This window comes from Solea solea, chromosome 20, assembly GCF_958295425.1.
Source record: "Solea solea chromosome 20, fSolSol10.1, whole genome shotgun sequence".
In the NCBI taxonomy this organism is placed as follows: domain Eukaryota; kingdom Metazoa; phylum Chordata; class Actinopteri; order Pleuronectiformes; family Soleidae; genus Solea; species Solea solea.
This window is the reverse complement of record NC_081153.1, coordinates 12,946,182-12,969,905: the sequence shown is the minus strand read 5'-3', so window position 1 is coordinate 12,969,905 and position 23,724 is coordinate 12,946,182. Positions and strand designations below refer to the sequence as shown.

Sequence of the window (23,724 nt, the reverse complement as noted above, 5' to 3'; positions counted from 1 at the left end):
CCATCACTGTATATCTGTGACCAGACACCACGAGGATGACTGAGGCCAGGCCTTAGGGCTGCGACACCGGAGGCACTGGGGCTGATGAAGCTTGGCCAGGGGCCCATGTTTACATTCTCTCGCTCACTGAAGAAGCCCAGGATGAAAGAGCACCTCTGCGCGCACACGCACACACACACACACACACCCTCACAAACAAGTACTTAGGATGCAACGCAGGCCAAATAACTTGTGTTATTAAATCAAATTTAAAAACACCAACTAACTGAATAAAAAGGAACAAACCTGCAGGGCAGTGGAGACCGTCAGGTGAATGGCTCGACGGTTTCCATCGCAAGATAGAATTTGATAACATTCCTGAAAGCAATCCACCGCTAATTAAAGTCTTCCTAAGAGAACCTCAGAGGAAAAGGGATAAAGGCTACACAGTGTATAGGCAGGACATGTATGAGAGACGCAGCGGATGCTATAATAATAATAATAACAGTAAAACTATGCACTCAGAGAGTACAGTGAAGCCGAGGCTGTGATGTTGTGTCTCCCAAGAGGCCCCATTCGGAGCTCCAGCAGTCAGCCATGTTGTAAACACCATTATTTCACTCCTCCCTCACTTTCCCTCTTTTCTCTCTCTTGTTCTGCAAAAAAGGACAATTGTCACTGTACCGGGCCAAGAAAGGAAATAAGGTAGCAAAAAAAAAAAAGGGAGAGAGAGAGGGTTGGGGAAAGGTAGACAGAGAGAGAGAGGGAGGGAAAGACGGAGCTGCAGAGGCAGAAGGAAAAGTGCAAGAGCAGCACACAAACTGTATACAGTAAAACAGGGGGGAAAAAAAAGGGGGCACCACAACTGTTGCCAAAGTATGCAAAGCATACAGGAATGCAGCATGGGGCCCTCGGTGAGCGAAACAAAGACAGCACAGTCAGTGGCTCGCTCTCCCCAGTGCTACCACATCCGCACATCATTAGCTGGAAAATTCCTGATATATGCTGTAATTTTTTCTGTCTTTTTTTTTTTTTCTTCTTCCTCTTATTCCTCTTGCCGTTGCTGGTGCAGACAAGGCTTCAATATCCAGATGCCGTGTGTGTGTGTGCGTGTGCACATGCACCATATCGATCATTACCTCCTCTTCCTCACTGGGAGCAATGCTGGGAGAGCAACGGCAATTAATACTGTGACGTGTGGCGTATGAGTGTGTATTAATGTATTCCTGTTCATATAGACATATATACTTTATTGCGTGTCAAATTGGGGACAACTCTTTTGCTTCAGCCGGCTGCAGTCAAAGCACAGAGGATGACTTTCCTCTTTTTTTCCCCATGCAGAGCCATTTGAGGAGATATCTAAACATTCCCAGAGAGTGCTGCACGTGCTTCCCTGCGTGCAGTGCAGTGCAGTGCAAGGGCCCCGTCCCCCCTGCCCACCTCCCCCTCTCCCCCAATTCTGCCTTCGATCAGTCAGTGCAGTGCACAGAAGGAACACAGAAACTTTTAGTTTACCAGAATTCTCGGCCATTTATCATCTCTTTGGAAAACAGAGTCCCAGAGTACAAAATATCTCAAAACAGCACAATCGATACATGGGAAAACAACAATGTCATAGCATCACATGTCTGTTACATACAGTAGACCCGGCATATATGCTACGTCGTTTGACTCCATTTGTTCGCGTCTATGGCGTGTTTGCAATCAAAAAGACGGTCATATAGGCAGTAGCGTACCGTGGGGTTTCAGTCAGGGCCTTCAGTAAAAAAAAAAAAAAAAAACACGCACAAACACCGACTATATTCACAAGACAGTTGATCTGTAACAACCATAGCACACACGCACACCACTGCGCATCTATAGGCTACTGCATCATTACCACCACATCTTCCGTTATGTCACTCAGCAACCGCAATTTCACAAGCCACTATATGACACAAAAACAAGCTTCCACATAAGCATAGGCGTCAGCTACGCGGGGAACACGTCCCCGGCACTATTTATGATCAACAGTTTTGTCCTCACCACTTCTAAAAAAGGTTATCAATTTATCATTAACACTCGAACTACCGGAAATGATGTACCTCTTCGGTGTAGCTCTTCCTCTTGAAATAATTTCCTTCTTTTCTCCAAACGATTGCCGTGAAAAGTGCACACGACGGAGATCAGAAACATGATCGATCGGTGGTGTTAATGCAGTGGCCATAGCTTACTTCAAAAACCCGCCAAAGGTTCAAACGTCATGGATGCAGAGAAGGCCCTGCTGGCCCTGACAGCCCACCACTGCATATACTGGCATTAAATAAAACCCAAATGACTACATTAGTCTGTCTAATGCCATACTTTTAAAACACTTCTGAGCAGTGCCAGGGGAGCAATGGGGGTTGGCCTGGTGGGGGCTCAAATTGGCAACCCTCCGGTTACAAGCCAAGTTCCCTTACTGGTGAACAGAACTTGAATATCAAGGGCTGAACTTATATTTTTTAAAACCTCATTTATTATATAATAAACTAAAATGAAAGATTATCAAAAGTCACAAACACTGAGAACAAATCAACTAAAACCCTCAGAGAAATATAGCTTGGGGTCCAAAAGTGGGAAACCCCTTCACAGTGAGAATACAAATCCAGACTGGATAGAGTCTGACTGCTTCTGAAAGCTTTGTATTGTATTGTTGCTCTGCTGTTGGGAGTGCGGGCAGGAAATCTGGTTTCAATTTGTTTAATGTCGTCTGAGATATGGGTGTCTTATTTTGGTAAACGCAGTGGGAGGCCTTTAAATAGAGGGAAGCTGTGGGACGAACTGGGAAAATACCTTTGATCAGGTGACAATTTCACTATTCCGCATGTCACCAGAGAGAGTTTCATGGAAACTATGAGCGGGTGTTACTTATAAGAAAGTAGAAGTGGCTGTTTGAATAAACAAGGCTAGAAAAGAGGTCCTTTTTGGCTAATGTGAAACACACTTATAATTATCTTACAGGTAAGACAAAACCACTACAAAATAAAGCCAACAATAAACTCCAACACATCTACGACTAATAAAACTTCTCTCGTCATCTCCTGTTAATTAATCTAGGAAAAACAACACGGTTCAAAAACAAGTCCTAACTTAAGTCTGGTGGCTTTCCACTTAAGTTTCCCAAATTCAATTGGACAAGAAAGTCTGCACATGACAGGAGAGTGGAAACTAATAGTTTTCATGGGACCTTCCAATCGGCCTTGTATTGATGGTCAGTAATGTGTGGACGGTGAGAACGGAGAGGCCACCAGGTCACTGGAGGTTATCCTTTGTGTGGCATGAAAAGAACAACGGACCTCCTTCACACCTTCTGTTCTCTGTCACTTCCAAATCATCAGCCATGTTAAGTTCTTCGCCAAGATATCCATCTTAAGACCAGTCAAGAAAGCTGCAAAAGTGAAACCTTTAAGCCTCATTCACACATGATTGCCAGGCCCATAACCTGCTCTCGCCAATGACTTCTGCAAAGTTGTGGCTAATCGCACCCAAACTGGCTCGTGATCGACAGTGTGAACTTTGCAAAGACGTGGCCTGCAGAGGCAGATGCATCACAGACACCCTATCTCATTTCCAACAGGCAGGAAGTTTGATCACTGAAGCCACCCCCAGCCAGCCAATCAGAGACCAGGATAGGGTGACCACATGTGTTTTCCAGACGATGCAACAGTTGACGACGCCTCCTGGTGACAGTCCGTGTATTACAGCAATCCAACGACTCGGAAAACCACTCAGTGTGCACTTCGTTTTACAGAGGATCTGAGGGAACTTCTAAAACAGGTGGCGTTGTTTGTTGGTTAAGACGAATCCATGGAAGAAGCCCCTAAAATAACTTTGAGGGTTTATCTTTAGGATCCAAATAAGTCATATTTCCGACGCTGCACGAAACATTTGCTGTTAGCATTTAATCCAAAAATTCAAACGACATCAAAAGGAAAACAAACAAAAAAAAGGTTTAAAAAGGTCTTAAGCGCTTTAGCAGAACTGGGACCTCGGTGGGACACGCAGAGAGAAAAAAATCTGTCTCTTCTTGTCTGGTTTGTCAGATTAAGCCATCAGATTTTCCCATCTGCCTGTCACTCATGGTGCTACAATGAAGCCGTAGCCAGACTGGGGTCATTAAAAAAACCATCAACAAAAGCAACAGACCCCTAGGGACTGCAATGGCCGGCCTAATCTGGACCGCTGTACCAACCTAATGGGTGGTCTCGCTCTCTTTCCTTCTCTCATTCCCTATCCCTCTCTCTCTCTGTACGACATGATAGGTGAGTGATTTCTAAAGGGCCATCAATGAAACACAACCATGTGCGTGCAGATGCACACAGACTTTTTTTTTTTTTTTAATACATTCACACACTCTCAGACCACATCTTTGACAGTGACATGTAACCGGGGCCGTATGTTGGTAGGTGAGAAAGCAAATTCATGACAAAATGAGAAGTTCAACCATTATCAGTGCAGAGCGTGCGAGTGCTACTTTCAGTGCGTGGCACTGGGAGAGAACAGTGAGGAGATGGGGACTCTTTTAAGACAACTTTATGCAAATGCGCACTTCAGCCATCAAGTCATTCGAGAGGTGCTAAATGAATCACGTTGAAAGCGCGAGGGAGAAGTGTCTCGTTCGCTTAAGCAACAGCAGTTCTCCTAAGCCCATCTGTCTTCCAGTAACGGTGGCATTAGGTGACTAAATAAGTAACTGCTGGTCTGTTGGGCAAAGGGGAAGATCCGCTTAAACAGAGTGTGTATTTGTGTGCTTGTGTGCTGCATGCAGTGTAGATTATCTGCTTTTATTAGCAAGAGGAAACAATGAATGGATAAATGGAGACTGTGTGTGTGTGTGTGTGTGTGTGTTCAAAAGAAAGGGGGATTCCAGACACAGGAACCGAAGATCCTGTGCTCACATTGCATGCATGCATGCAGTCTCTCATTCTCTCTCTCTCTCTCTCTCTCTCTCTCTCACACACACACTCACAATCTTTGTGGGCCAATCTGTATGACCGAGGAAGGAAATGTGTGTGAGTTTGTGTGCAAGCAGATTTTACATTTGTGTGTGTGTGTGTGTGTAGTTTCGGGGACTGTCACCCAAAACGTCCCCCATCTAGTCATAAATGAAGTGCGACGTCTATTTAAAAGCAAAACCTCTACTGAAACCGCACATTGTGTAATGCCTAAACAGTTTGGTTAGGTGCAAACTCCTCTGAGAGTTAGGTGTGCATTATCATGTATCATGATGATCATTTATGGACAGTAAGAATTACCCCAGACGATTCTGAGAAAATAGAGGTCGTGGGGCCAGAACTAGAGGCTCACATTAGCTTCTTGTTATAACCTCCCCCTACGTTTTACTTTTCTGGAATCTGCTGAACTTGTTTCTGTACATGTGACACCTACGGTCTGTGAGGGATCCCTCCTGAGTGGCTCTTCAGGGGTTTTGCGGGGGTCTAAGGATAGAGGATGTCACTGTTAAGCCCTCTGAGGCAAATTGTATGTGTGATGCTGTATAAAATAAAACTGACTTGACTCAAACAGAAATAGACTTATAGATAACATTATACCTCCTGTTTAATATCGGAAGCATCTCTTTATCTTGTCAGTGATAAAAAAAAAAAGTTTCATTTATGAGTTATGAAGCTGAAGTTATGAAATGAGAGTGGCTTTTCTTGACATGTGATGTTTGCTTTGGCTTCATGAGATCTACATTTAGTCATTTGCTCATATTAAAGTGCAATTTTAATTGCAGGTATAATGTACATTTATTCACTTATTTTAAAATGGCCTATGGCGACTTTTACTAGTGTGCCTTGATGAACAATTATGTTACAAGCTGCACAAGTAAAATACTGCACAAGCTATTTCATTAAATGTAAGTCTGACCAAACTGTTTTATGTCATGGGTTTAAAAAAAGTGCACTTTCAATCCTTGAGGAATTGGTCTCTAAGTAATAGAACCTTATTTAGTGAGACGTGCGGTGCATACGTCAGCTGTAGTTGATGTGAAGGGAGAAGAACCTGCTCATGTCCACCACCGACAATGGAACAGGCACACTCCCTGTTCCTGCAGAGAGCAGTAATTAGTTTGCATATTTTACATTTTAACTGCAAAACTGGATGTTCTTATGTAACAATATTTGCTACACAGTTGGGAGAAGGATGCTTTTGAAATGACTATTTTACTCTAAAGGACTCTAAAATGCACCAAATGTATCCAACTAATATTGGCATCGGTAGATACTGGAGTTTGTGATATCGGTATCAGACACAAAAAAGTGGTATTGTCCCATTACTAGTCACATTAAATTGGATAGTTGACATAACCGTGCATGGAAACATAGTGATTATTGTTCACAATAACTCAAAACTAGGCTGCTTGGGTCATAAGAAGTCTCATCTCTCCTTGCACAGACTACTTTCAGTCTCTCTCTCTATACTATCTGGTCATCAGAGCCCACAGTTCAACAGTTGGGCATCAAAGTGCCGACGACTGGGAAGGGAGGGGTATCTGTCTCGTCTGTTCCATCCATGTCTGCAACCACTAAGGGGTTCCCGAGACAGACCGCTGGGGCCCTTGGCTCTCACTTTACACAGAGAAACCCTATCATTTGGCACAGTGCTGCGCCGCTACCTGCTGATGCCATGTAAGTGCCCGCTATATCACGTTAGACGTTTGTTTTATCTAAGTCCAGAGATGCAGCGGGCATGATAAGAACAATGACGTCAGTCAGTACATTTACATAGTGTTAGAAGAAACTGGAATCATTGTGTCAGACGGACTAAAGCCAGAGTTTTAAAATAAATGCTTCACTATGCACAGACTGTGTGTATATATGTATACTATATAGTTTTAAAAGAAATGTGATTATCATATATGTACATTGTTTTACAGTCTGCATGCGGTATATGGGATTGTATCGCTTATGTCCGTCTATCCATCCATCACTAAATATGTCCATAGTCCTCGCCTCTGTTATCGATACCAATATTGAGTACTGTAGCGGCTCATCCCTCGACCAAACTTACGTTGTCAGCTAAAAGAAGGAAATATGTTGAAGTTAATGGACGGTGGAAAAGTATAGCCACCTGCTAAAGCTGTGACATAATAGGTCAACACCAAGTTTTCGCAAGCTGAAAAGGAGCAGATCGCCACCTCACATAGTAGCCTTGTATACTGGGACAAGGACAGTTGTCCAATAAATGACAAAGTCAAGCAGCAACCATAGCTTGACGTGGTATTAGATGGTAAGTAGATGGCACTTTCAGGGTTGGTTAAAGATTGCACTTGAATAAAAACAGGAGATAGAGAGGAGACAGAGTTGTCAGGGCTTAAATCCTTTGTATTTACAAAGTACCAACCCTGCCCTGCTGCATTATCTGTTGCCTACAGCCAACAGTAATTACAGGCCGCACACAGAAAGGCAGCTGACTAAGAGTTAAATGCAAAACCCAGAAATGCAAATGCAAATGCAAAATAGAGCAAAAAAAAAAAAAAAAAACAATTAAAAATGCCTCTCAGCTATGCTGACATAAGGACTTTGGAATGTGACACAGAGGAGTCACAAGAGTTGACTGAAGTATGCAGAGGTAGCATTTCATACTCATCACAGTAGACAGGTGAAATTAACTCGAGTGACGCCAGGTGCCAAACCTTACCTCACACCATCACTCGTCACTCATTGCATTTCTTCGTCCAGGTCTGTTTGTGTCTACGAGCCAGTTTAAAAACATCCTACAGTCTACCTCACCCCCCCCGTTCGTCTGTGTGTGTTTGTTTGGGGTAATCTCTTACAAGAATTAGTCCCGCTGTGTTCACATATACGGACAACATGACTCACCACAGAGGTGAGCGCCATCTGGAAGCTGTAGATGCGGGCTAGGCCGAAGTCGGCCAGTTTGATCTGTCCCCCACTGGTGACCAGTATATTCTGGGGTTTTAGGTCACGGTGGACCACGCGGTGCGAGTGCAGAAAGTCCAGGCCCTGGAGCAGCTGGTACATCATATCCTGTGAGAGCACGAAGAAAAAAGAAGGAAGGAGTCAATAAACAGGTGGATTTTTTTGTACACAGTACATTAAAATATGTAAAAAACTAAACAAAAAAAAAACCAAGTGGCACAGACCAGATGGTTCAAGTTCGATCCCAGATTTTGTATGTGGCTCCAACTGATTCAATGTGACCTTTCCTTTACCCCCAATTGTTCTTGCAAAATGTTAAAAGCAGATGGCTTCATGACCTTGCACCTCTTGAACAACATATGAAGTAATTCCTCTGTTAAACAGGGCAACAAAAGGCCTCGCATGAAACCTGCAGTAAGGAGTTAAGAAGAAAAGGCCTGGACATTCAGACAGGGAAAACAGGGAGGGAGTGAACTGGAGGAGGCCTGTGTCTTTTTTGTTGACTGTGGCAGATGTTTGATAACTGACACACACACACACACACACACACAGAGGCAGAGAGAAGCCATGCTCTGCACAAGCATAGATCTGTTTCTCAGCAGCTGTCCTGTTGAGTTAATTGGCACAGACTCACTTATTATGCGCAAAAGCTGACCTCAGAAATGGTTACATTCATGACACGCAAACAAATGTGAACTGGTGTCAACAGGAATGAAGTGTGCACCAAAAGAAAAAAAAGAAAAAAGAAAACCTGCACAGACTTGTTCTCTTCAAACTGAAATACTCAAACAGGTCCTGCACCTGTAAACAAAAACCTTATCACTGAGAAAGAACTGTGAGCAGGTGGTTTTGGAGTGTTGGTTTAGGGAGCACTGCACTTGGGTGAACACTGACTCAAAAATGAATAAAATATTATTAGTTTGAAAGGGAAACAACGTGGAGATGAGAGTTCAGCGAGACACTGTGGAGAGGCGGCGGCACGGGGGGGGGGGGGTTTGCATCCAACACTGCACACCCCCCAAAACACACACTCTCTCTTACACACACACGCCCAAAACTCTTCGCCAAGACCTCACAAGTGACATGAGCCCACAACTCTATTCACTAGCTGACCAGCTGGTGAGTGAGTCAAAGGGGTCTGCACACTCAAGCAGAAAACATTAGCAAACAGCGTGGGGCTGGCTTCTGTGCTGTGCTGTAGAGATGAAGAGGGATGTGTTTGTGTGTGTGTGTGTGTAATGCTCCCCGCTTGGATTTGTGTGACTTAACCGAAGCGTCTACATTTTAACACCATCTCTCTCCGTGTGTGAATGTGAGTATACATCTGACCGAGGGCAGACAGGATACATAAACAGACTTTCCTTTCTAAAACGCCATCCAGCCATGACCCAGTGAGCAGGGCAGCAGACAGACAGACAGACAGGGCCACAGGATGGAGGCAAGCAGTTGGTTACTTTGTGTATGCGTGCAACGTGTGCATGTGTGTTGAGGGCGGCTGACACAATAGCAGGGCCCCCTCATCAGTTCCTCTCTGCTTTAAATAGCCATTTCACTGTGCTTCCTTTCAGCAGCATTTCCGAGTAAACACTAATTATCTCAGAAGTGTGATTCCTGGACAAATACACAAACAGTCTTGGCCCATTGGCCTGAGTGCCATCCCCTGTGCTGAATCAGTCCGCTCCCCTCACGTCTGAGTAGTGAAAGGTGTCTCGGCTCTGTGTGTCAAACGTGGAGCAAAAGCAAAGTCTGTGGGGAAATTCTACATGAGTCAAATACTGCCTCTATTTCAAGACCACAAAGTCAGTACATTTCCATTCACAGTTAAGTTGCGTTTGCGACCGTAGCTTGACTACGCCATTCAACTGGACAACTGTCCTTGTCCCTGTATGCAAGCACTAGTGTGGAATAGATTTATTGAATGAAGTATGTTCGTTTTTCAGTGGCCTGAATGTTGCCGTTATCTTCTGTGTACCTGTGTCTTCTTTTATATTGAAGGAAAAGTCACACAGACCAGCTCAGGCTCAGTAATTCGACCCCCGATCTAGTGCAATTTCAGTCAGAATGGCATCTCAACATGTACTTCTGGTTTTAGCCAGACTAACACAATTTGATTTTTCTCCAATGTCATGCATTAGCGATGACAAAAAGATCAAAAAGAGACTCACAACTGTCCTCAACTGGCAACACCTCAACCAAAAAGCATCATAAACAACTTGGCAAAGAGGAAACACGAAAATGCCCCCAAAAAAATCTGAACAAAAAAGGCAACACATCTGACCCTGGAAAAGCAAAAAGGGACCAGGAATAAAAGTAGTCGGCCCTCTGCGAGATGCAGTCAAAACATGGCTTTCTGAGTGCAACTCCTTTTCTAATGCTAATGCACCAGAGGCAGCCATATTGTTTATTGTAGCTAAGCACAATATGGGACATCTGCCGGTTAGCGTTTGTGTAATTCCCTCCCCATGCTTCATTAACCCCCCTCCCCTTTATGGGCCCACAGAATGGAGCTGTGCAAGCTTAGACGATGGCGACACAAGCAGGTGGGTGAGACTGGAGCGCTGGCCCGGGCTGAGGAGACCGAGGCTGGGGCAGCCGGGCCGCTTGATGTCCTTCCAGCTCATTTGGTTGCTGGAGGAGGAGGAGGAGGAGGAGGAGGGCCTCTTTCATCAATGAGCATGTGGTGGGTCTCAAGTCTGAGCAAGGCTGAGTGGGTGGTGGAGGGTGGGGGGTTGAGGGTAGGGTGTCTGGTGCTGGTGGGTTCATCTGTTTTGGTCTTTTTTTTTTTGGTTCAGTGTCCTTGGCAGAGATTGAGTAAATTCAAGAGAAGGAGTAACCATTGGATCAGGGTGGGTAGAGGTGTGTTCCATTCAGGATAGGGGGGTGTCACACTGGGGGGTTACTGTGAAGCATCCACTGAAATAGAAAGAGCAAAGGATGGCGCCTGGGTCATCTCGTCATTGTCATTGTCCCTTTGTCCACGCAACCTTCCAGCTGTGTGGACGTTAGGAGAAAGCAAAGGAAGGAGGTTTGCCATAAGGGGTCAACTATGATTCAAACAAAGTGCGTTTTGCATTGTTGAACGTCATCACAAACCTCCGCACCCAACGCCACAGTTGCATCTGTATGTGCGGGGGGGTTATACACAACCGTTTTTGAAACTTTTAAAAATATTAGGAGAATCACAATTTGTTTTAAGTTCCTCACATGTTTTTTTTTCTCTGCTCTCGTAGTTGGTATTACCCTACCACGGCAGCCAGGAACTAATGCCAGGAACTAATGATTACTTTATTCCATTAACCCACCAGTCATTGTAACCTACGTAGCAGAATCCTAAATCGATCATATGTCAGTTGATTGATAAATTAATCAATCACTTTATCCCTTAAAGGGGACATATTATACCCTATTTCCCCCATTAAAATAGTTCCCTGGTGTCCTAATGAACATGTCAGTGACATGCCTTGGTCAAAATACCATAAGGATGAAGCATCATAGCAGTTCAATAACCCTGCTAAGCCCGCCCCTTTCAGAACGCTCGGTTTTCGTGCTTGGTCCCTTTACATGCAAATGAGACACAGGCAAACACACACCCACTTCTTCCAGGGGGTTTCTGATTTGTCCTCGTTACAGCGCTTTACAGCTCTATTCGTCTCCCCCTCCCTCCACTAGTTCTCTGACAATATCAACATGGCAGCGTGCGCAGAAAACAGCCAGAGTGTCGTCACAGGAAGAGACGTTCTACATAAGGATCGAGCCGAACAGTGCCGAACTGTTAATCAGTTAAAAACACTTAGGAACAGCACCACTGATCGCCAGCGGCGCGCGGCGAGCTGCATAAGCTGGCGCTGTATGTTACTGTATCAGACTGGTGACTATGCTCCGGAGACCTCGTCACCGCAGCACCGCTGATCGCCACCGCGGCACCGCTGATCGCCAGCGGCGAGCGGTGAGCTGCCTAAACGCATACAGCGGCCTTTTAGGCGGCTCGCCGCTGGCGATCAGCGGTGCCGCGGTGGCGATCAGCGGTGCCGCGGTGGCGAGGTCTCCGGAGCATAGTCACCGGTCTGCACCGGAGCTGGCGATCAGTCGCATACAGCGGCCGTTTAGGCGGCTCGCCGCTGGCGATCAGCGGTGGCGATCAGCTGATTTTCACAGAGAGTGCAGCACCTCTGCACAGAGAGTGCAGCACCGCTGATCGCCAGTGGCGAGCGGCATAAACTGCTGCTCGCCGCTGTATATGTGATTGTATCAGACTGAGTCTGTGCTCCGGTCATGGAGGACGTACTGAACAAATATTTTTAATTAGGACGTGTCAGAATGGTCAGTTATGAGCTCTATGTGACCTTTTCTTAACAACGTGTGTGTGTTTGTACGTCGGTGAAATACGTCCCCTGACTAAATACGGCGACCGCTGTCTAGTGCGAACACACGTTTGCTGACTTTATCCGGCACATTAGCTTCATATATCAAATCCTCTGTGGAAGTTTGTGTAAAACACTGTGCTCCACTGTGCAGCCACGAACAGCACACTTGTCCCTCTGCGTTGACATAATACCGCTCTTCCTCCCTCGCCTGCACTCTCGCAAGGGACAAGGTGGAGCTAAGGTGGAGCTCTCGAAGTAAAACTTACTGGTGGGGCGGTAACATTCGCGGTGAAATGCGCATGCTGACGTCATAAACGCAGGGAATTCAACATCGAGTGTTTTATCGCCTATACTTACACTAAGGGGAACCACGAAAACATGACGGAGTATTCTTTTTCCACACTTTGGTGACTGGTAGGGCCCCCAGAGTCCCAAATATAAGTATTAAAATGGTTAAAAAGTTGATTTTGCGTAATATGTCCCCTTTAAACAAGTTTAAGGTGTCAAATTCATAGTGAAGGAATACTGAAGGTTAAAACTACTAAAACTGCAACGGCAACTTCCAGTATCACAAATTTGCTCAAAAACGTATTTCAATATAAAAAGGTCAATAAATAGAGCTTACAGTGACATTTGGTCTTTGCAATTTCCCAATCAAATCCATGATATTTCATTCAAAATTAAGCAAAGAAGGAAAAGCAGCCTTTGCGATATATATTGCGCATGTTTATATCAGAAAGACAATAAATTGTTGATCCATTGGGAAGCCATGATACCTACAGTACATACTCATACAGTGCTGTTTCTGACACCCATCATGAGGGGCGGGAATCACAGGGTACCTCACAATATGATACGATATGCGATACATGGTCCACGATACTTATAACATCACGATACCATGATTCTGTGATAATCAACGTATTAAGAGACAATCATATAGCGTTACATCACCATAACTGATGACAACAAAACGTCTGTGAAAAGTTAAAAGTGCAGGACGTATTCACAACATAGAGAACAAAGTGCATAAAGTCTATGTATTGACCGTGGACGGAGCATCTCTTAACGTAGATTTCTCCGACATTATCCCGCCGTAAACTCGCTCTTCTTCGGCCAGTTGACTTCCACCCAAGTTCCCCTCATTTATTTGAGCGAGGACGCAGTTCCGATTTATATTTTCGATATTTGTATCCATTATCGTATTGCAGGAGGAAGGACGACGATATATCACCAAATCGATATTTCTCACCCACCCCTACAACAAAATAATATGCCCCTAAGAGTGCGTCTCGGGCCAGAACATATCGGCGAGTTGACTACAGGACAGACACAACTAGATAATACCTTTTCATGTCTTATACTGACTCTTGAGTATCTACAGACATCGATATCAGTCCGATACGGTCTTATTACTCCCTTTTGACAACTGCGCTCCTTTTTTCTTCTTTTAGCTTACAATAATTTGCCACACCTGACACATAGACGTGCAGTCCTCACTCTTTACAGTTGGTGAACCAATTAAGTGATATTTCATGGACCTTCCAGCTGGAAGACGACCAGCTCGACCTACTGAATCACAGCAGCAGGATTTGAGTACTGCAGTGAGACGATACATATCATAGTTATCCCTGCACAGATATTCACAGAAACTACAGTACCACATGCTGTATCAACTTCAGCAAAAAAAAAAAAACCCTGGGAAAGCCTCAGGTGTGATCTACCTGACTCGTCTACACTTGCACAGCATCCTGTCAACGTTAACAGCATGAACAAAAAACCTTCAAACATAAACCCAGCCCTGGGGTCAAAACCAATGGTTACCTTAGCTTCCACAACTTCTCCGTTTCAAATATGACACGTTTAGCTCCGTGGTCCCTCTGTCCAAAAATAGACCCTTTTAGCCCCTACAGACAGTACTGTCCACGACGTATCTACAGACTCAAAAAAGGATGTGTGTGGGAAAGACTGAAATAAAAGGGAAAGGTTACAGAGGAAAGGAGCTGGATAACACGTCTGCTTCCGATCCTCTTGGCAAAATTGTAAATGGACACTGTGGATTTATGAAATGAACTGGAGAAACTGATAGCGGTGGTGACTCGGGAGTGTGTTGCATCTTCAATAAAAGGGTTACAACAGAGAAGAAAGAGAATTTTAGCCATCTTAGTTTTTCAAATCTAGTTTCCCAACCTACACACACTTCCTCTGCCTCCATCTGTAATGCAGCACAGAGTTGGAGAGAAAGGGTGAAGTGAAAATAGAGAAGGCACAGAGCCTCTAATTTAGAGCCCATCTGCCACATGTGCTGCCCTTCAAAACGCCCTGGTACCTCTGATGTTGGAGGGAGTTGCTCTCCATCCCAAAGGTCTCTGGCCAAGAAATCGCACGCAGTAACATGGCGACATGGTTGTGGTCACGCAACATTCATTACACAGAGGATAAGAAACCAGCTTTCCTCTTATTTCAAATAGAGACCCTAGCGCAATGTTCCCTACACATTTTACACGTTACATATTCATTTCCAACAATGACGACTCAAAGTTTACAGTTACCTTGATGGTCTCGGGTGGCACTCCGGGGTCAGGGGCCTTCTCCAGGTAGGTGGTCAGGTCCTGATCCACATGCTCAAAGACCAGCGTGAGTTTGGTTTCTCGGTCAGTCCGGGAGACTGTACACACATCAAACAACCTGGAACAAGACGAGCAGGTGGAGGAGATTAATACGATTTATTTCATGCTTAATATGCAGCAAAGAAGCATCCAAGTATGACACAAAAGACATGATATCTTCTCTCTCTCCTCAACAATGGCCTGGTCTTTACGAGAAATAATATTAACATTGTAATTGATTCAATATTCCTTGATGATGCTGAATGAAGCTAATGGTTTCTCTCTATGACAAGTCAAAAAAATCTGCTAAAATGAAAGGTCCACTGCACGACACAAGAGATCCACCATCGTTTCTTGTCTCGCTTTTCTTTGAGGACGTTTTATATTCAGGTAAGACCCACCAATAGTTTCCATAACATGTCCGATTTCAGACTGGCTGAGAAATCACTATCCTTTCTGGGACACTCACTCATAAATCTTTGTCCATAAACTGAGTCAGTTCTTGAGAGAATAAACAGCCGGAGTATTCTCTCCTGCGAGTAGTACCGATATCCCTTTCTCCGTTTACTCTGAAATGGCCGACAACTTTCAACTCAGCTTAGCTCTTCAAAGACTGTCAGATCCCAAACTGCTGTGTTTCTGGTTGTGTTTCACTAGGCAACTAACTAAGGCCAAGAATCCAGATTATGTCAGTCGACCAGCCAAAGGCAGGCTTTAGTGGAAAGCTGGGGAAAAAAAGAGAAAAATCCATCCTGTATGTCCTCTTCAAAGAGCTGGGGACAACAAGCAACATTCCTCTGCCGGCACTATGACAACTCCTGATGCTTGATGGGAAGTCGAGTGGAGGAAAACAGAGGAGATAAAGGGATGTGGAGATGGTTCTGCATCAGACATGCATTGTTCCTGTAATCACATTACCTATAGGCTATAGCATTATTATTATCTAAAGGTCAAAGAGAATGAGCAGTAAACATGTTCGTTGATGTTACTTGGTTGGATGGTTAGACTGTAGAAAGTAACAGAGGATTCCTCTTTTCTTAAGCTGCACTCTAACCCTCAGTTTTTACTCATCAGAATGCCACCATTCATGTGTACGTATTATTTCAGATATTTATAATATCCGCAACTGAATTGTTAGATATCTCTAAATCCAGTTTCCGCTACCTCCAACTTCATTGGGCCTATCTGAAACTTTTCAAGATATCTAAAAAAGGACAATGTAGATATCTTCAACTGCGCATCATTTACGATATAGTGAACTTGAATTATGTCATAATGAAGTAGATATCTGAAACTATAGTCATCTACATCTACAATTCATACTGTACTAGTAAAATGAAATTGAGACTAGTCAAAATGTCATCACAGAGATCTGTAACGGTAATTCCGGATAGTCAAACGTGGTGATTAAATGTTTAAAAGGGCCGGCCATAGGCTCCTGGATTTTAAACTAGGTAATCTACATAATCTGTTGAAAATTGAAGCATGGAAAGAAGTGACTAAATCTCTCCGGAAACTCTTTCATTCCTGTCCAACAAGACATCACGTGTTCATGCCAACACACTTGTAATCAGTGGACTTGGAAATGCTACAGTCAGACTTGTGTGTGTGTGTGTGTGTGAGAGAGGCGATTCGTTCAAGATATTAACGCTGAGCATGATGTCACAGCATAAAGCGGCGCCCTCCTTGTGAAGCTCTGGGGTTAAACGCCCCTGTCGCCTGACTTTCGGGCCACAATGTGGGCTCTGAGCAGACACCACACATATGGAATGAATAATGGTGCACATTACAAACATCCAGGGGTTGCCTGGAGTCACACAGAAAGCCCACAATGCACTCTTCCTGGCCTGAGCCGCTTTGGCAATGCTACTTGGCTAAGCTGGAGGATAGTGAGGTTTCTCGGATGGTTCAAAGAGCCTTACAGTTTGCACTTTTGCAACAAAAGATACTTGTTCCCTTGTACAGTAAGCACGCCATTTTAATTAGACCACCAAATAAAACTGACCTATGACAACGTCCGTGTCCACTGATGCCAGCGAGAACAAAGCCCATTGTGATCCCTTTAATAGAAAAACCAGAATGATTATCCTCCATTATTCATTTATACACCAGGGAATTATTGTTAGAGGCACAAGGGCACTCGCAGTGATTCTGAAACTGTCCACTTTGAACTTCCCCCTCATTCCCAAACCACTTAATATTCCATAATAAAACAAGCGCCAAGGTCAGACCTTGGCCAGTGCCCGTGTCTGACGCAGTATCTGACTGCCTGACCTCTAAGTGAACAATTCATCACGAAAGTGAAGGAAAACGACCTCTGCGTGCAGACCAGTGAGGACAAGAACAATAAAACTGGACCACATGTAGCTTTTATTCAAAGGTGTTCAATCACATACAAGCATGGCAAATGTATATAAAATGCAAACCATGTGCCATGTTTGACTGATTGTACAGTCCTTTAGAAAAAACTGGTTCCATCCACTTTATCACATAAAAATGTCGTTACTTTTAGTTGGCAGAGGATCTTTGGATCTAAATTGTCAAAGTCAATGATTGAATCACTGGGAATAAGACGTCAGTAATTGAACAAATAGCTAGTCCAGCCATGTAAATAAATGGCTTAATTAAATTCTGCAATTTCGCAATTTGGTGACTTTAGGAACTTTAGGGATGGGGCTTTTTATGGACAACACAGCCAATAACCAAGAAAAGTATTTACAGGGTTATTCAAACAGAAAACCATTGTTGATTTCACTTTCCATTTGAGCCTTTAAAAGGTCATATGAGGAGACCTGTGCCAGGCTAATTTGCCAAAGGTCTGGGAAAAGCTAATGTCATACACTTCTTCTCTGAACTCTAACTCAAAAGTCACAACTAACCTAAATGCACTTCTACCCCTTACAAAGTTGGGAGCACCCACCTGAATGTCCTCACAAATAAAAGGTTGGAATCATAACGTGTCGCCACAGCCACACAACCACTGTGCAAGACACACAATATACATATAATAAAGATATAAAAATAGAATGCAATGAAATTGTATGTACATAACGTAAAGATAATAAAAGTGTAATGAAGAGTAAATATGCAACAAGTCTGCACACACACACACAGAGGTTTGCACAGCTATTCTTTTTCGCAGCTGCCATTCATATAAAACAGCCTAAACCAGGGGTTCTGCAACCTGTGGCTCTTCAGCCAATCCGCAGTGGCTCCTTGTAGCTTTGAAAAAAGAATCCTGTCAAGGTCAACACCTCTAATAAAAGGGTTGGAATATTTTGTGCGGCACATGCAATGCTATGTTTACAGGAAATTCAATATTGAAAAGCCTAGACAATCTTGTGTTTGAAGTATGGGAGGCCATTCCCGACACTTAAATGCAGTAACGTGTACATGAAGAAGTACACATTTGGAGTCCCGTCCATCTTTGGATCCACATATCTATTAATGCCCGGCAGGTTCTCTCAAGCATGGACTACATACAATCCAAATATCGCTTCATTTATTTCAATGTGGGTTCATTTTAATAACATGTATGCATGCCATTATCTTCATTTTGTGGCTCCACAGTAATTTTATTTCAGTGGAGAGGGGAGCAACATAAATGGCTCTTTTCACCCTAAAGGTTGCAGACCCCTCACTTGAACAGAGTGTTATCCCATAACCAGTTAAAACCCTCTAACATCTTCGCTCTAAACTTAACCAGTTCCTCAGAAATGAGCCCCATTTAGGACCAGGATTTGGCCTCCATGAGGTCAGTGTTTATGACAGTTAGGGTCATAAAGAAGGAACAAACACACACACACACACACACGTGTTCCCACCTCTCCCCTTTCACTTACCTGACAACATTGGGGTGCTCGAAGGCTTCAAGCTGCCTCAGTACCGCCACCTCCCGGATGGTGGAGAGAGGCATCCCCTCTTCCTCCGTCTGGACTCGAACTCTTTTTAGGGCTACAAAGCGACCCCCGTTCTTCAGATCCCTCGCCTTGTACACTTTCCCATAGGCGCCTTCTCCGATCTCGGCCACCTGCTCATACTGCGTGCCAATACTCTCTCTGTCCATTTTTGCAGATTTGTTTTAGTCTCGTCTCTTGCTGAAAGTATTGCGGGGGAATCCCGGCGAGTGTGGCGAGCCAGAGACTTCACAAAGGCATATTCACAGAAAAAGGTTGGCACATGCCACCATGCCTAGATGACACAGGGAGACACAGAGGGAGGAAGACACCATGTTTGTCAAACATGGTCAAACTCTGCTCCAGGTAGGCAACAACAGCACTGTCATGTTTTATTCCGACTATCAACACACACACACACACACACAAGGGCAACGTTGCGTCCTAACGTCCACTCCTCCTCCTGTTACGCACAGCAAGTCATGTCCTCCTACCTCTTAACACACAAATGCCAAAAAAATAATCCAAATTAAAGCCGTCATCGCCTACATTTTCAAATCCAGCTCGTGAAATGAGCCGTTTCGCGCAATCAGTGCTGCTTTTATCGCACGTGCAACGTTGCTGCAGTTTTGATCATGTGGGCTGTCTCAACTCCGGCACACAGAAGGGGGGGGGGGGGTAAAAATGAAAAGAACGGGGAAATTTTATACATTTTTTTTTTTTAAAGAGAACACGCTCACATGTGACACATGGAAGCCACGTACAGCCGCCTCGGACGAGTGGATAAGTCCACGGCGCGGCGTGTCCTGTCGTATCAAAGTTTATGTTTGAGTCGACACAAACTTGGCGAGCACGTGGCTGTCTACTGGTGGCATTGTCTCAACTCTCCCCACAGCAATATAATTTTTAAACGCCGTGGAACTCCCCCCCTTCAAGCCTCAAAGCTGCGCGTTAAACTCTGCACACACATATGTATATATATATATACACATAAGTCGAGTTTTGGAGCTGTTTTCCCACGAGACTCCGCGTCCTCCTCCTCATTTAATATGAAAGTAATTGCGCACAGAGCAATTAAACAAACAGAGAGCGCAGGGAAATGTGCGCGTCTGGACTTTTAAAGTAAAGAAACACATCCGGCTTCGTGTGTGCTGTTAAAAATATCTCTGCACAAACACACAACACAAACGCACCTCGACTTGTTTACCTTTTTCTTACGTAGTCAATAATTGTCGTGACGCCGGCATGTCCGTGAATGGAACGCTGGGGAGGCATTCGCGTCTGTGGATGCGGTGTCCCCGTGCGTCAAACGCATCCCTGTCGGCGGCGGTGCTCCTCCATGCAGGGGCCACACAGGTAGTTGGACGGTGCAGGCTCTAACCCCCCATGCCTCAGACAGACAGCAGCCCGGCAGAGACACTCAAACAAGGGGAGGGGGTGGTGGTAGTGGTGGTGGTGATGGTGGGGGGTGGAGGGCTGTATGAAAACTCACACACACTCTCACTGCCGCAACTTTGTGTGGACGAGGGTGTGGAGGAGGCGGAGGGGATATAAGAGGAGTAGCAGGAGGGAGGGGGTCACAGGACAAAGGCAAACGCGTGATATAGCCCCTCCAAAACCACGCTCCTCTTTGCAGTTTCTTCTTTCTTTCTTCTTTTTTCTCTCTCCCCCTCTCTCCTCCATATATTCCCCGGGTCGGCCTGTGTATGCAGCACTCAGTGCGGTCCCCGCTCGCCTGTATGTATGAGCTCCGGCTCTGCCTGGCTTTCCCACGCCGGCTGAATGTGGCCTGACCCCCTTCAGAGAGGTTTGACACGGAGCGGGGACATTTCCGCATTCCTCCCCGACTACAAAGGCCCGCCGCCTCCTTTTTGCTCTCCCTCGGCCTCCTCGGTGCTCCACCATTCATGGTGCTCTCCGCGGGTTTTGTCTGCCGTGTCAAAACCGGGAGCACCGCGGGGTTCGGGGAGGGGAGAGGGCGAGTGAGGAGGTTTATTGGATGGACGGCCACACTATCTATCTCCCTAACACACCATTGAGCCGCAGAGCGCGAGGAGACAAAGTGCCAGCAGGAATGCTGACAAGCTCGGCCTAGATGGTCCTCGGAGGTCAGGTTCAAGGCCCGGAGGCTTGATCTGTGGCCTGGGCCGTGGTCTCCTCTGCTCGGGTGGTCCTTTGCCATAGCTCCATCCCCATCATGCACCACAACAGCAAATTATTAAAATAGCTTAAACTTAATAACAATAATATTTATTATTATCAATTATATAGTTTCTAGGTGTTATCTGTCTCCGGCTGTGGCCTGCATTTGATTAATGTCACAATATGTGATTGATAATACTATACTACTGCAGGCCAGTAACTCCATAACATGTAAACGTATTATTAATATCAGTAATAATATGTGAACATATTTAAAAAATAATAATGATAACAATTATTTGTTAACAATAACAAGCTTTGCCATACTACATACAATAGAAAGAATCCAAAAGATGTCAAATGTTTTGTTTTAGTATGCAACTATATGTCAAAATATAAGTATTCCAACATCACAAGTTATTACATAAAAATAGAATATTACAGACAATTGATTATACATTCTTGAAAATTCACTTCAAAATTAATAGAAAAATGAAGTTGTCGACTTCTTGACTATTAATATTTTTCTATGTTTTTTTAATTTCTTTTCATTTATTAATTTGTGTTTAAAATTCTTACTCCCTTTTACAATATTTCTCAAACTCTGACATAAAGTTCACTTTTTTTCCCCCTCTCTTTCATGCCAGACACGGTGTAGACATGACGAGACTTGATGTTAGATTATCCTAATGAATAGCCAGTTACAGGCGTGTAACCAAGCTCCATTATCCCAACTTCATTGTAGGAGGGAATTAGAAATGCACAGAAGATCAGAGAAAGAACATTCCCCTGGTGCTGTAATTTATGTGCAAACCTGTCTTGCATGCCGCTTGTAGAAACCACTGTTTTTCCATTGAAAAGGTAAAACTATGCAGGGATAATGACATGGAAGTATGGCAGCCTCCCCAGCCCAAATTTACAGGCAACCTAACATTTAAACAATTTGCATCACAAAAGAGACAATGTGCCCAAGACCAATTACTGTAAATGTGTGCGTTTACATTTTCACATCAGCATTGTTCATGTGAAATCAGCTCTGAGAGCCATTGCCCAGATTAAATACATTAGCATCCATACTTCTCCCTTAGCTGCAGAACAAACCGATTAGATTCTTACACACACACACACACACACACACCTCAAAAATTCCCAAACACACATTTGGAAACACTATGGCTGTTCGATAAAAGCCACTGCATCAGTCATTCATTAGTCATTATCTGACACGTACACTTTTTTTTTTTCCCCCTGCAAGTTACTACAGCATGTGTTTTTCTTGTGTTTACCTTGAAGGGGCTCATGCAGGGGAATCATTTTTAAAAGATGCAGGAACAGGATGGTCCAATTATGAACATCCTGTTCTGGGAACACAGTGGTCATGACATAATTTAATGTTTAATCTTGTGTTTTGCTTTGAGTTCTTGAAGCTGTAATATGAGCAATACATCGGCAAATGTACTGACGGCATGTAAAAACAATTCTGTCGATTACTTATGGTGGTCTAATATAATACTCCCATGGTAAAAGACTGTGTTTGTGCCATCTTGGTCACTTAATTCTGCCACTAATATCTATCTATCTATCTATCTATCTATCTATCTATCTATCTATCTATCTATCTATCTATCTATCTATCTATCTATCTATCTATCTATCCACCCATATCCATGCAGTCAACACTACCAATTAACCTAACTAGCTACCTACCTCCCTATCTAGTTACCTACCGACCATCCGTACTTGGGTAACTACTTTTCATTTCAGGTGGCTGCAGTTTCCAAATTGACACGTACAAACACAAGTCCCTGCAAAGCCCCAGATGAGAGAGATAGATATTTCATCATCGGCCGTGGTCAGATCAGTGATGAGGCCAGCAAATTTTCTGCATATTTAGACGCTGCTGTGTTCGGACAGATCACGTTGTGTAGTGTGGAACAGCCTTTTTCTGGTTTCAATGAAATCAGGGAGGGAATCAAATATCAAGGAAAGGGGAGAAGGACAATGCTTCTTACTTGTCTTTTGTCGGAGGCTGTTTTATTGAATTTCATTCAATTGGAACCAGTTATCAAAAGCGCGTCCCTTCAAATTGCACAAATAATCAACATGAGCATCAAATCTTTCGCCTGATTAATGTCAGTCCATTTTAATTCTCATATATACTGTACTGCTAATTATACTGTATAATGCTCATTATTCCTGGTCCAGAAAACACTGAGCTAAAAGGTGTCTTCAGCAGTTAGTTGAAGGCAAGTGGACTTGCAGTACAGTAGATCCCTTATCTAAAAGATTATCTTAAATGTTTGTACATTTCTCCGAACAAAGAGAGGAAGGTTAAAGGATTTCCTCTGTAAAATATTTCTCTGACTAACAATTAAACAAATTCTAGATCATTTATCAACCCAGACCCTTATCCAAAATGGATGACCTCAACATTACTCACGTTTTGTCATCCGCACAGTGATAGCATGCTTTTAGACATTTACCAAAACATGCCAGCTGAGTCATAACCTTCTGTTGCTTTGATCACCCGAGGAAGACCGGCTCAGTCCTTAAAGCTGGAGTGTGTACCTTTTGTTAGTTGATGGAACATTATTTTCTGGAAACGGGCTCTGTCAAGCAGTACTAATGGCGCTTTTCCACTATACAGTACTGGCGCGGCCCGGTGCGGTTTGGTTCCTTTTCCATTACTTCATAGTACCTCCTAAACATGGGCGGAGTCATCACAGCGCGGCTGCATGAAACTGCTGTGACGTCGTTTTGTACGCGACGCACATAAAATGGTGACTAGTGCCTTGTAAAGCGGTTGTTTTTGGTGTACTGAATCATT

The 23,724-nt window shown here is 44.1% G+C and overlaps 1 protein-coding gene across 2 annotated transcripts in view; it reads right to left on the bottom strand.

Moving 5' to 3' along the window:
- cdk6 (cyclin dependent kinase 6) overlaps positions 1-20,554 on the bottom strand; it is a 36,220-nt gene extending 15,666 nt beyond the window's left edge. Inside the window, exons 1-4 of one of the 2 annotated variants that reach the window (XM_058618706.1) lie at positions 19,963-20,554; positions 18,702-19,050; positions 14,803-14,938; positions 7,827-7,994 (exon numbers count right to left, since the gene is read on the bottom strand). In XM_058618706.1, the coding sequence (XP_058474689.1) occupies positions 7,827-7,994; positions 14,803-14,938; positions 18,702-18,925 (528 nt within the window). In that variant the 5' untranslated portion in view covers positions 18,926-19,050; positions 19,963-20,554. Of the gene's footprint in view, positions 1-7,826; positions 7,995-14,802; positions 14,939-18,701; positions 19,051-19,249; positions 19,369-19,962 lie in introns of those variants that run through there. The other variant, XM_058618707.1, reaches the window with a different exon arrangement.
- Positions 20,555-23,724: the final 3,170 nt, after the last annotated feature.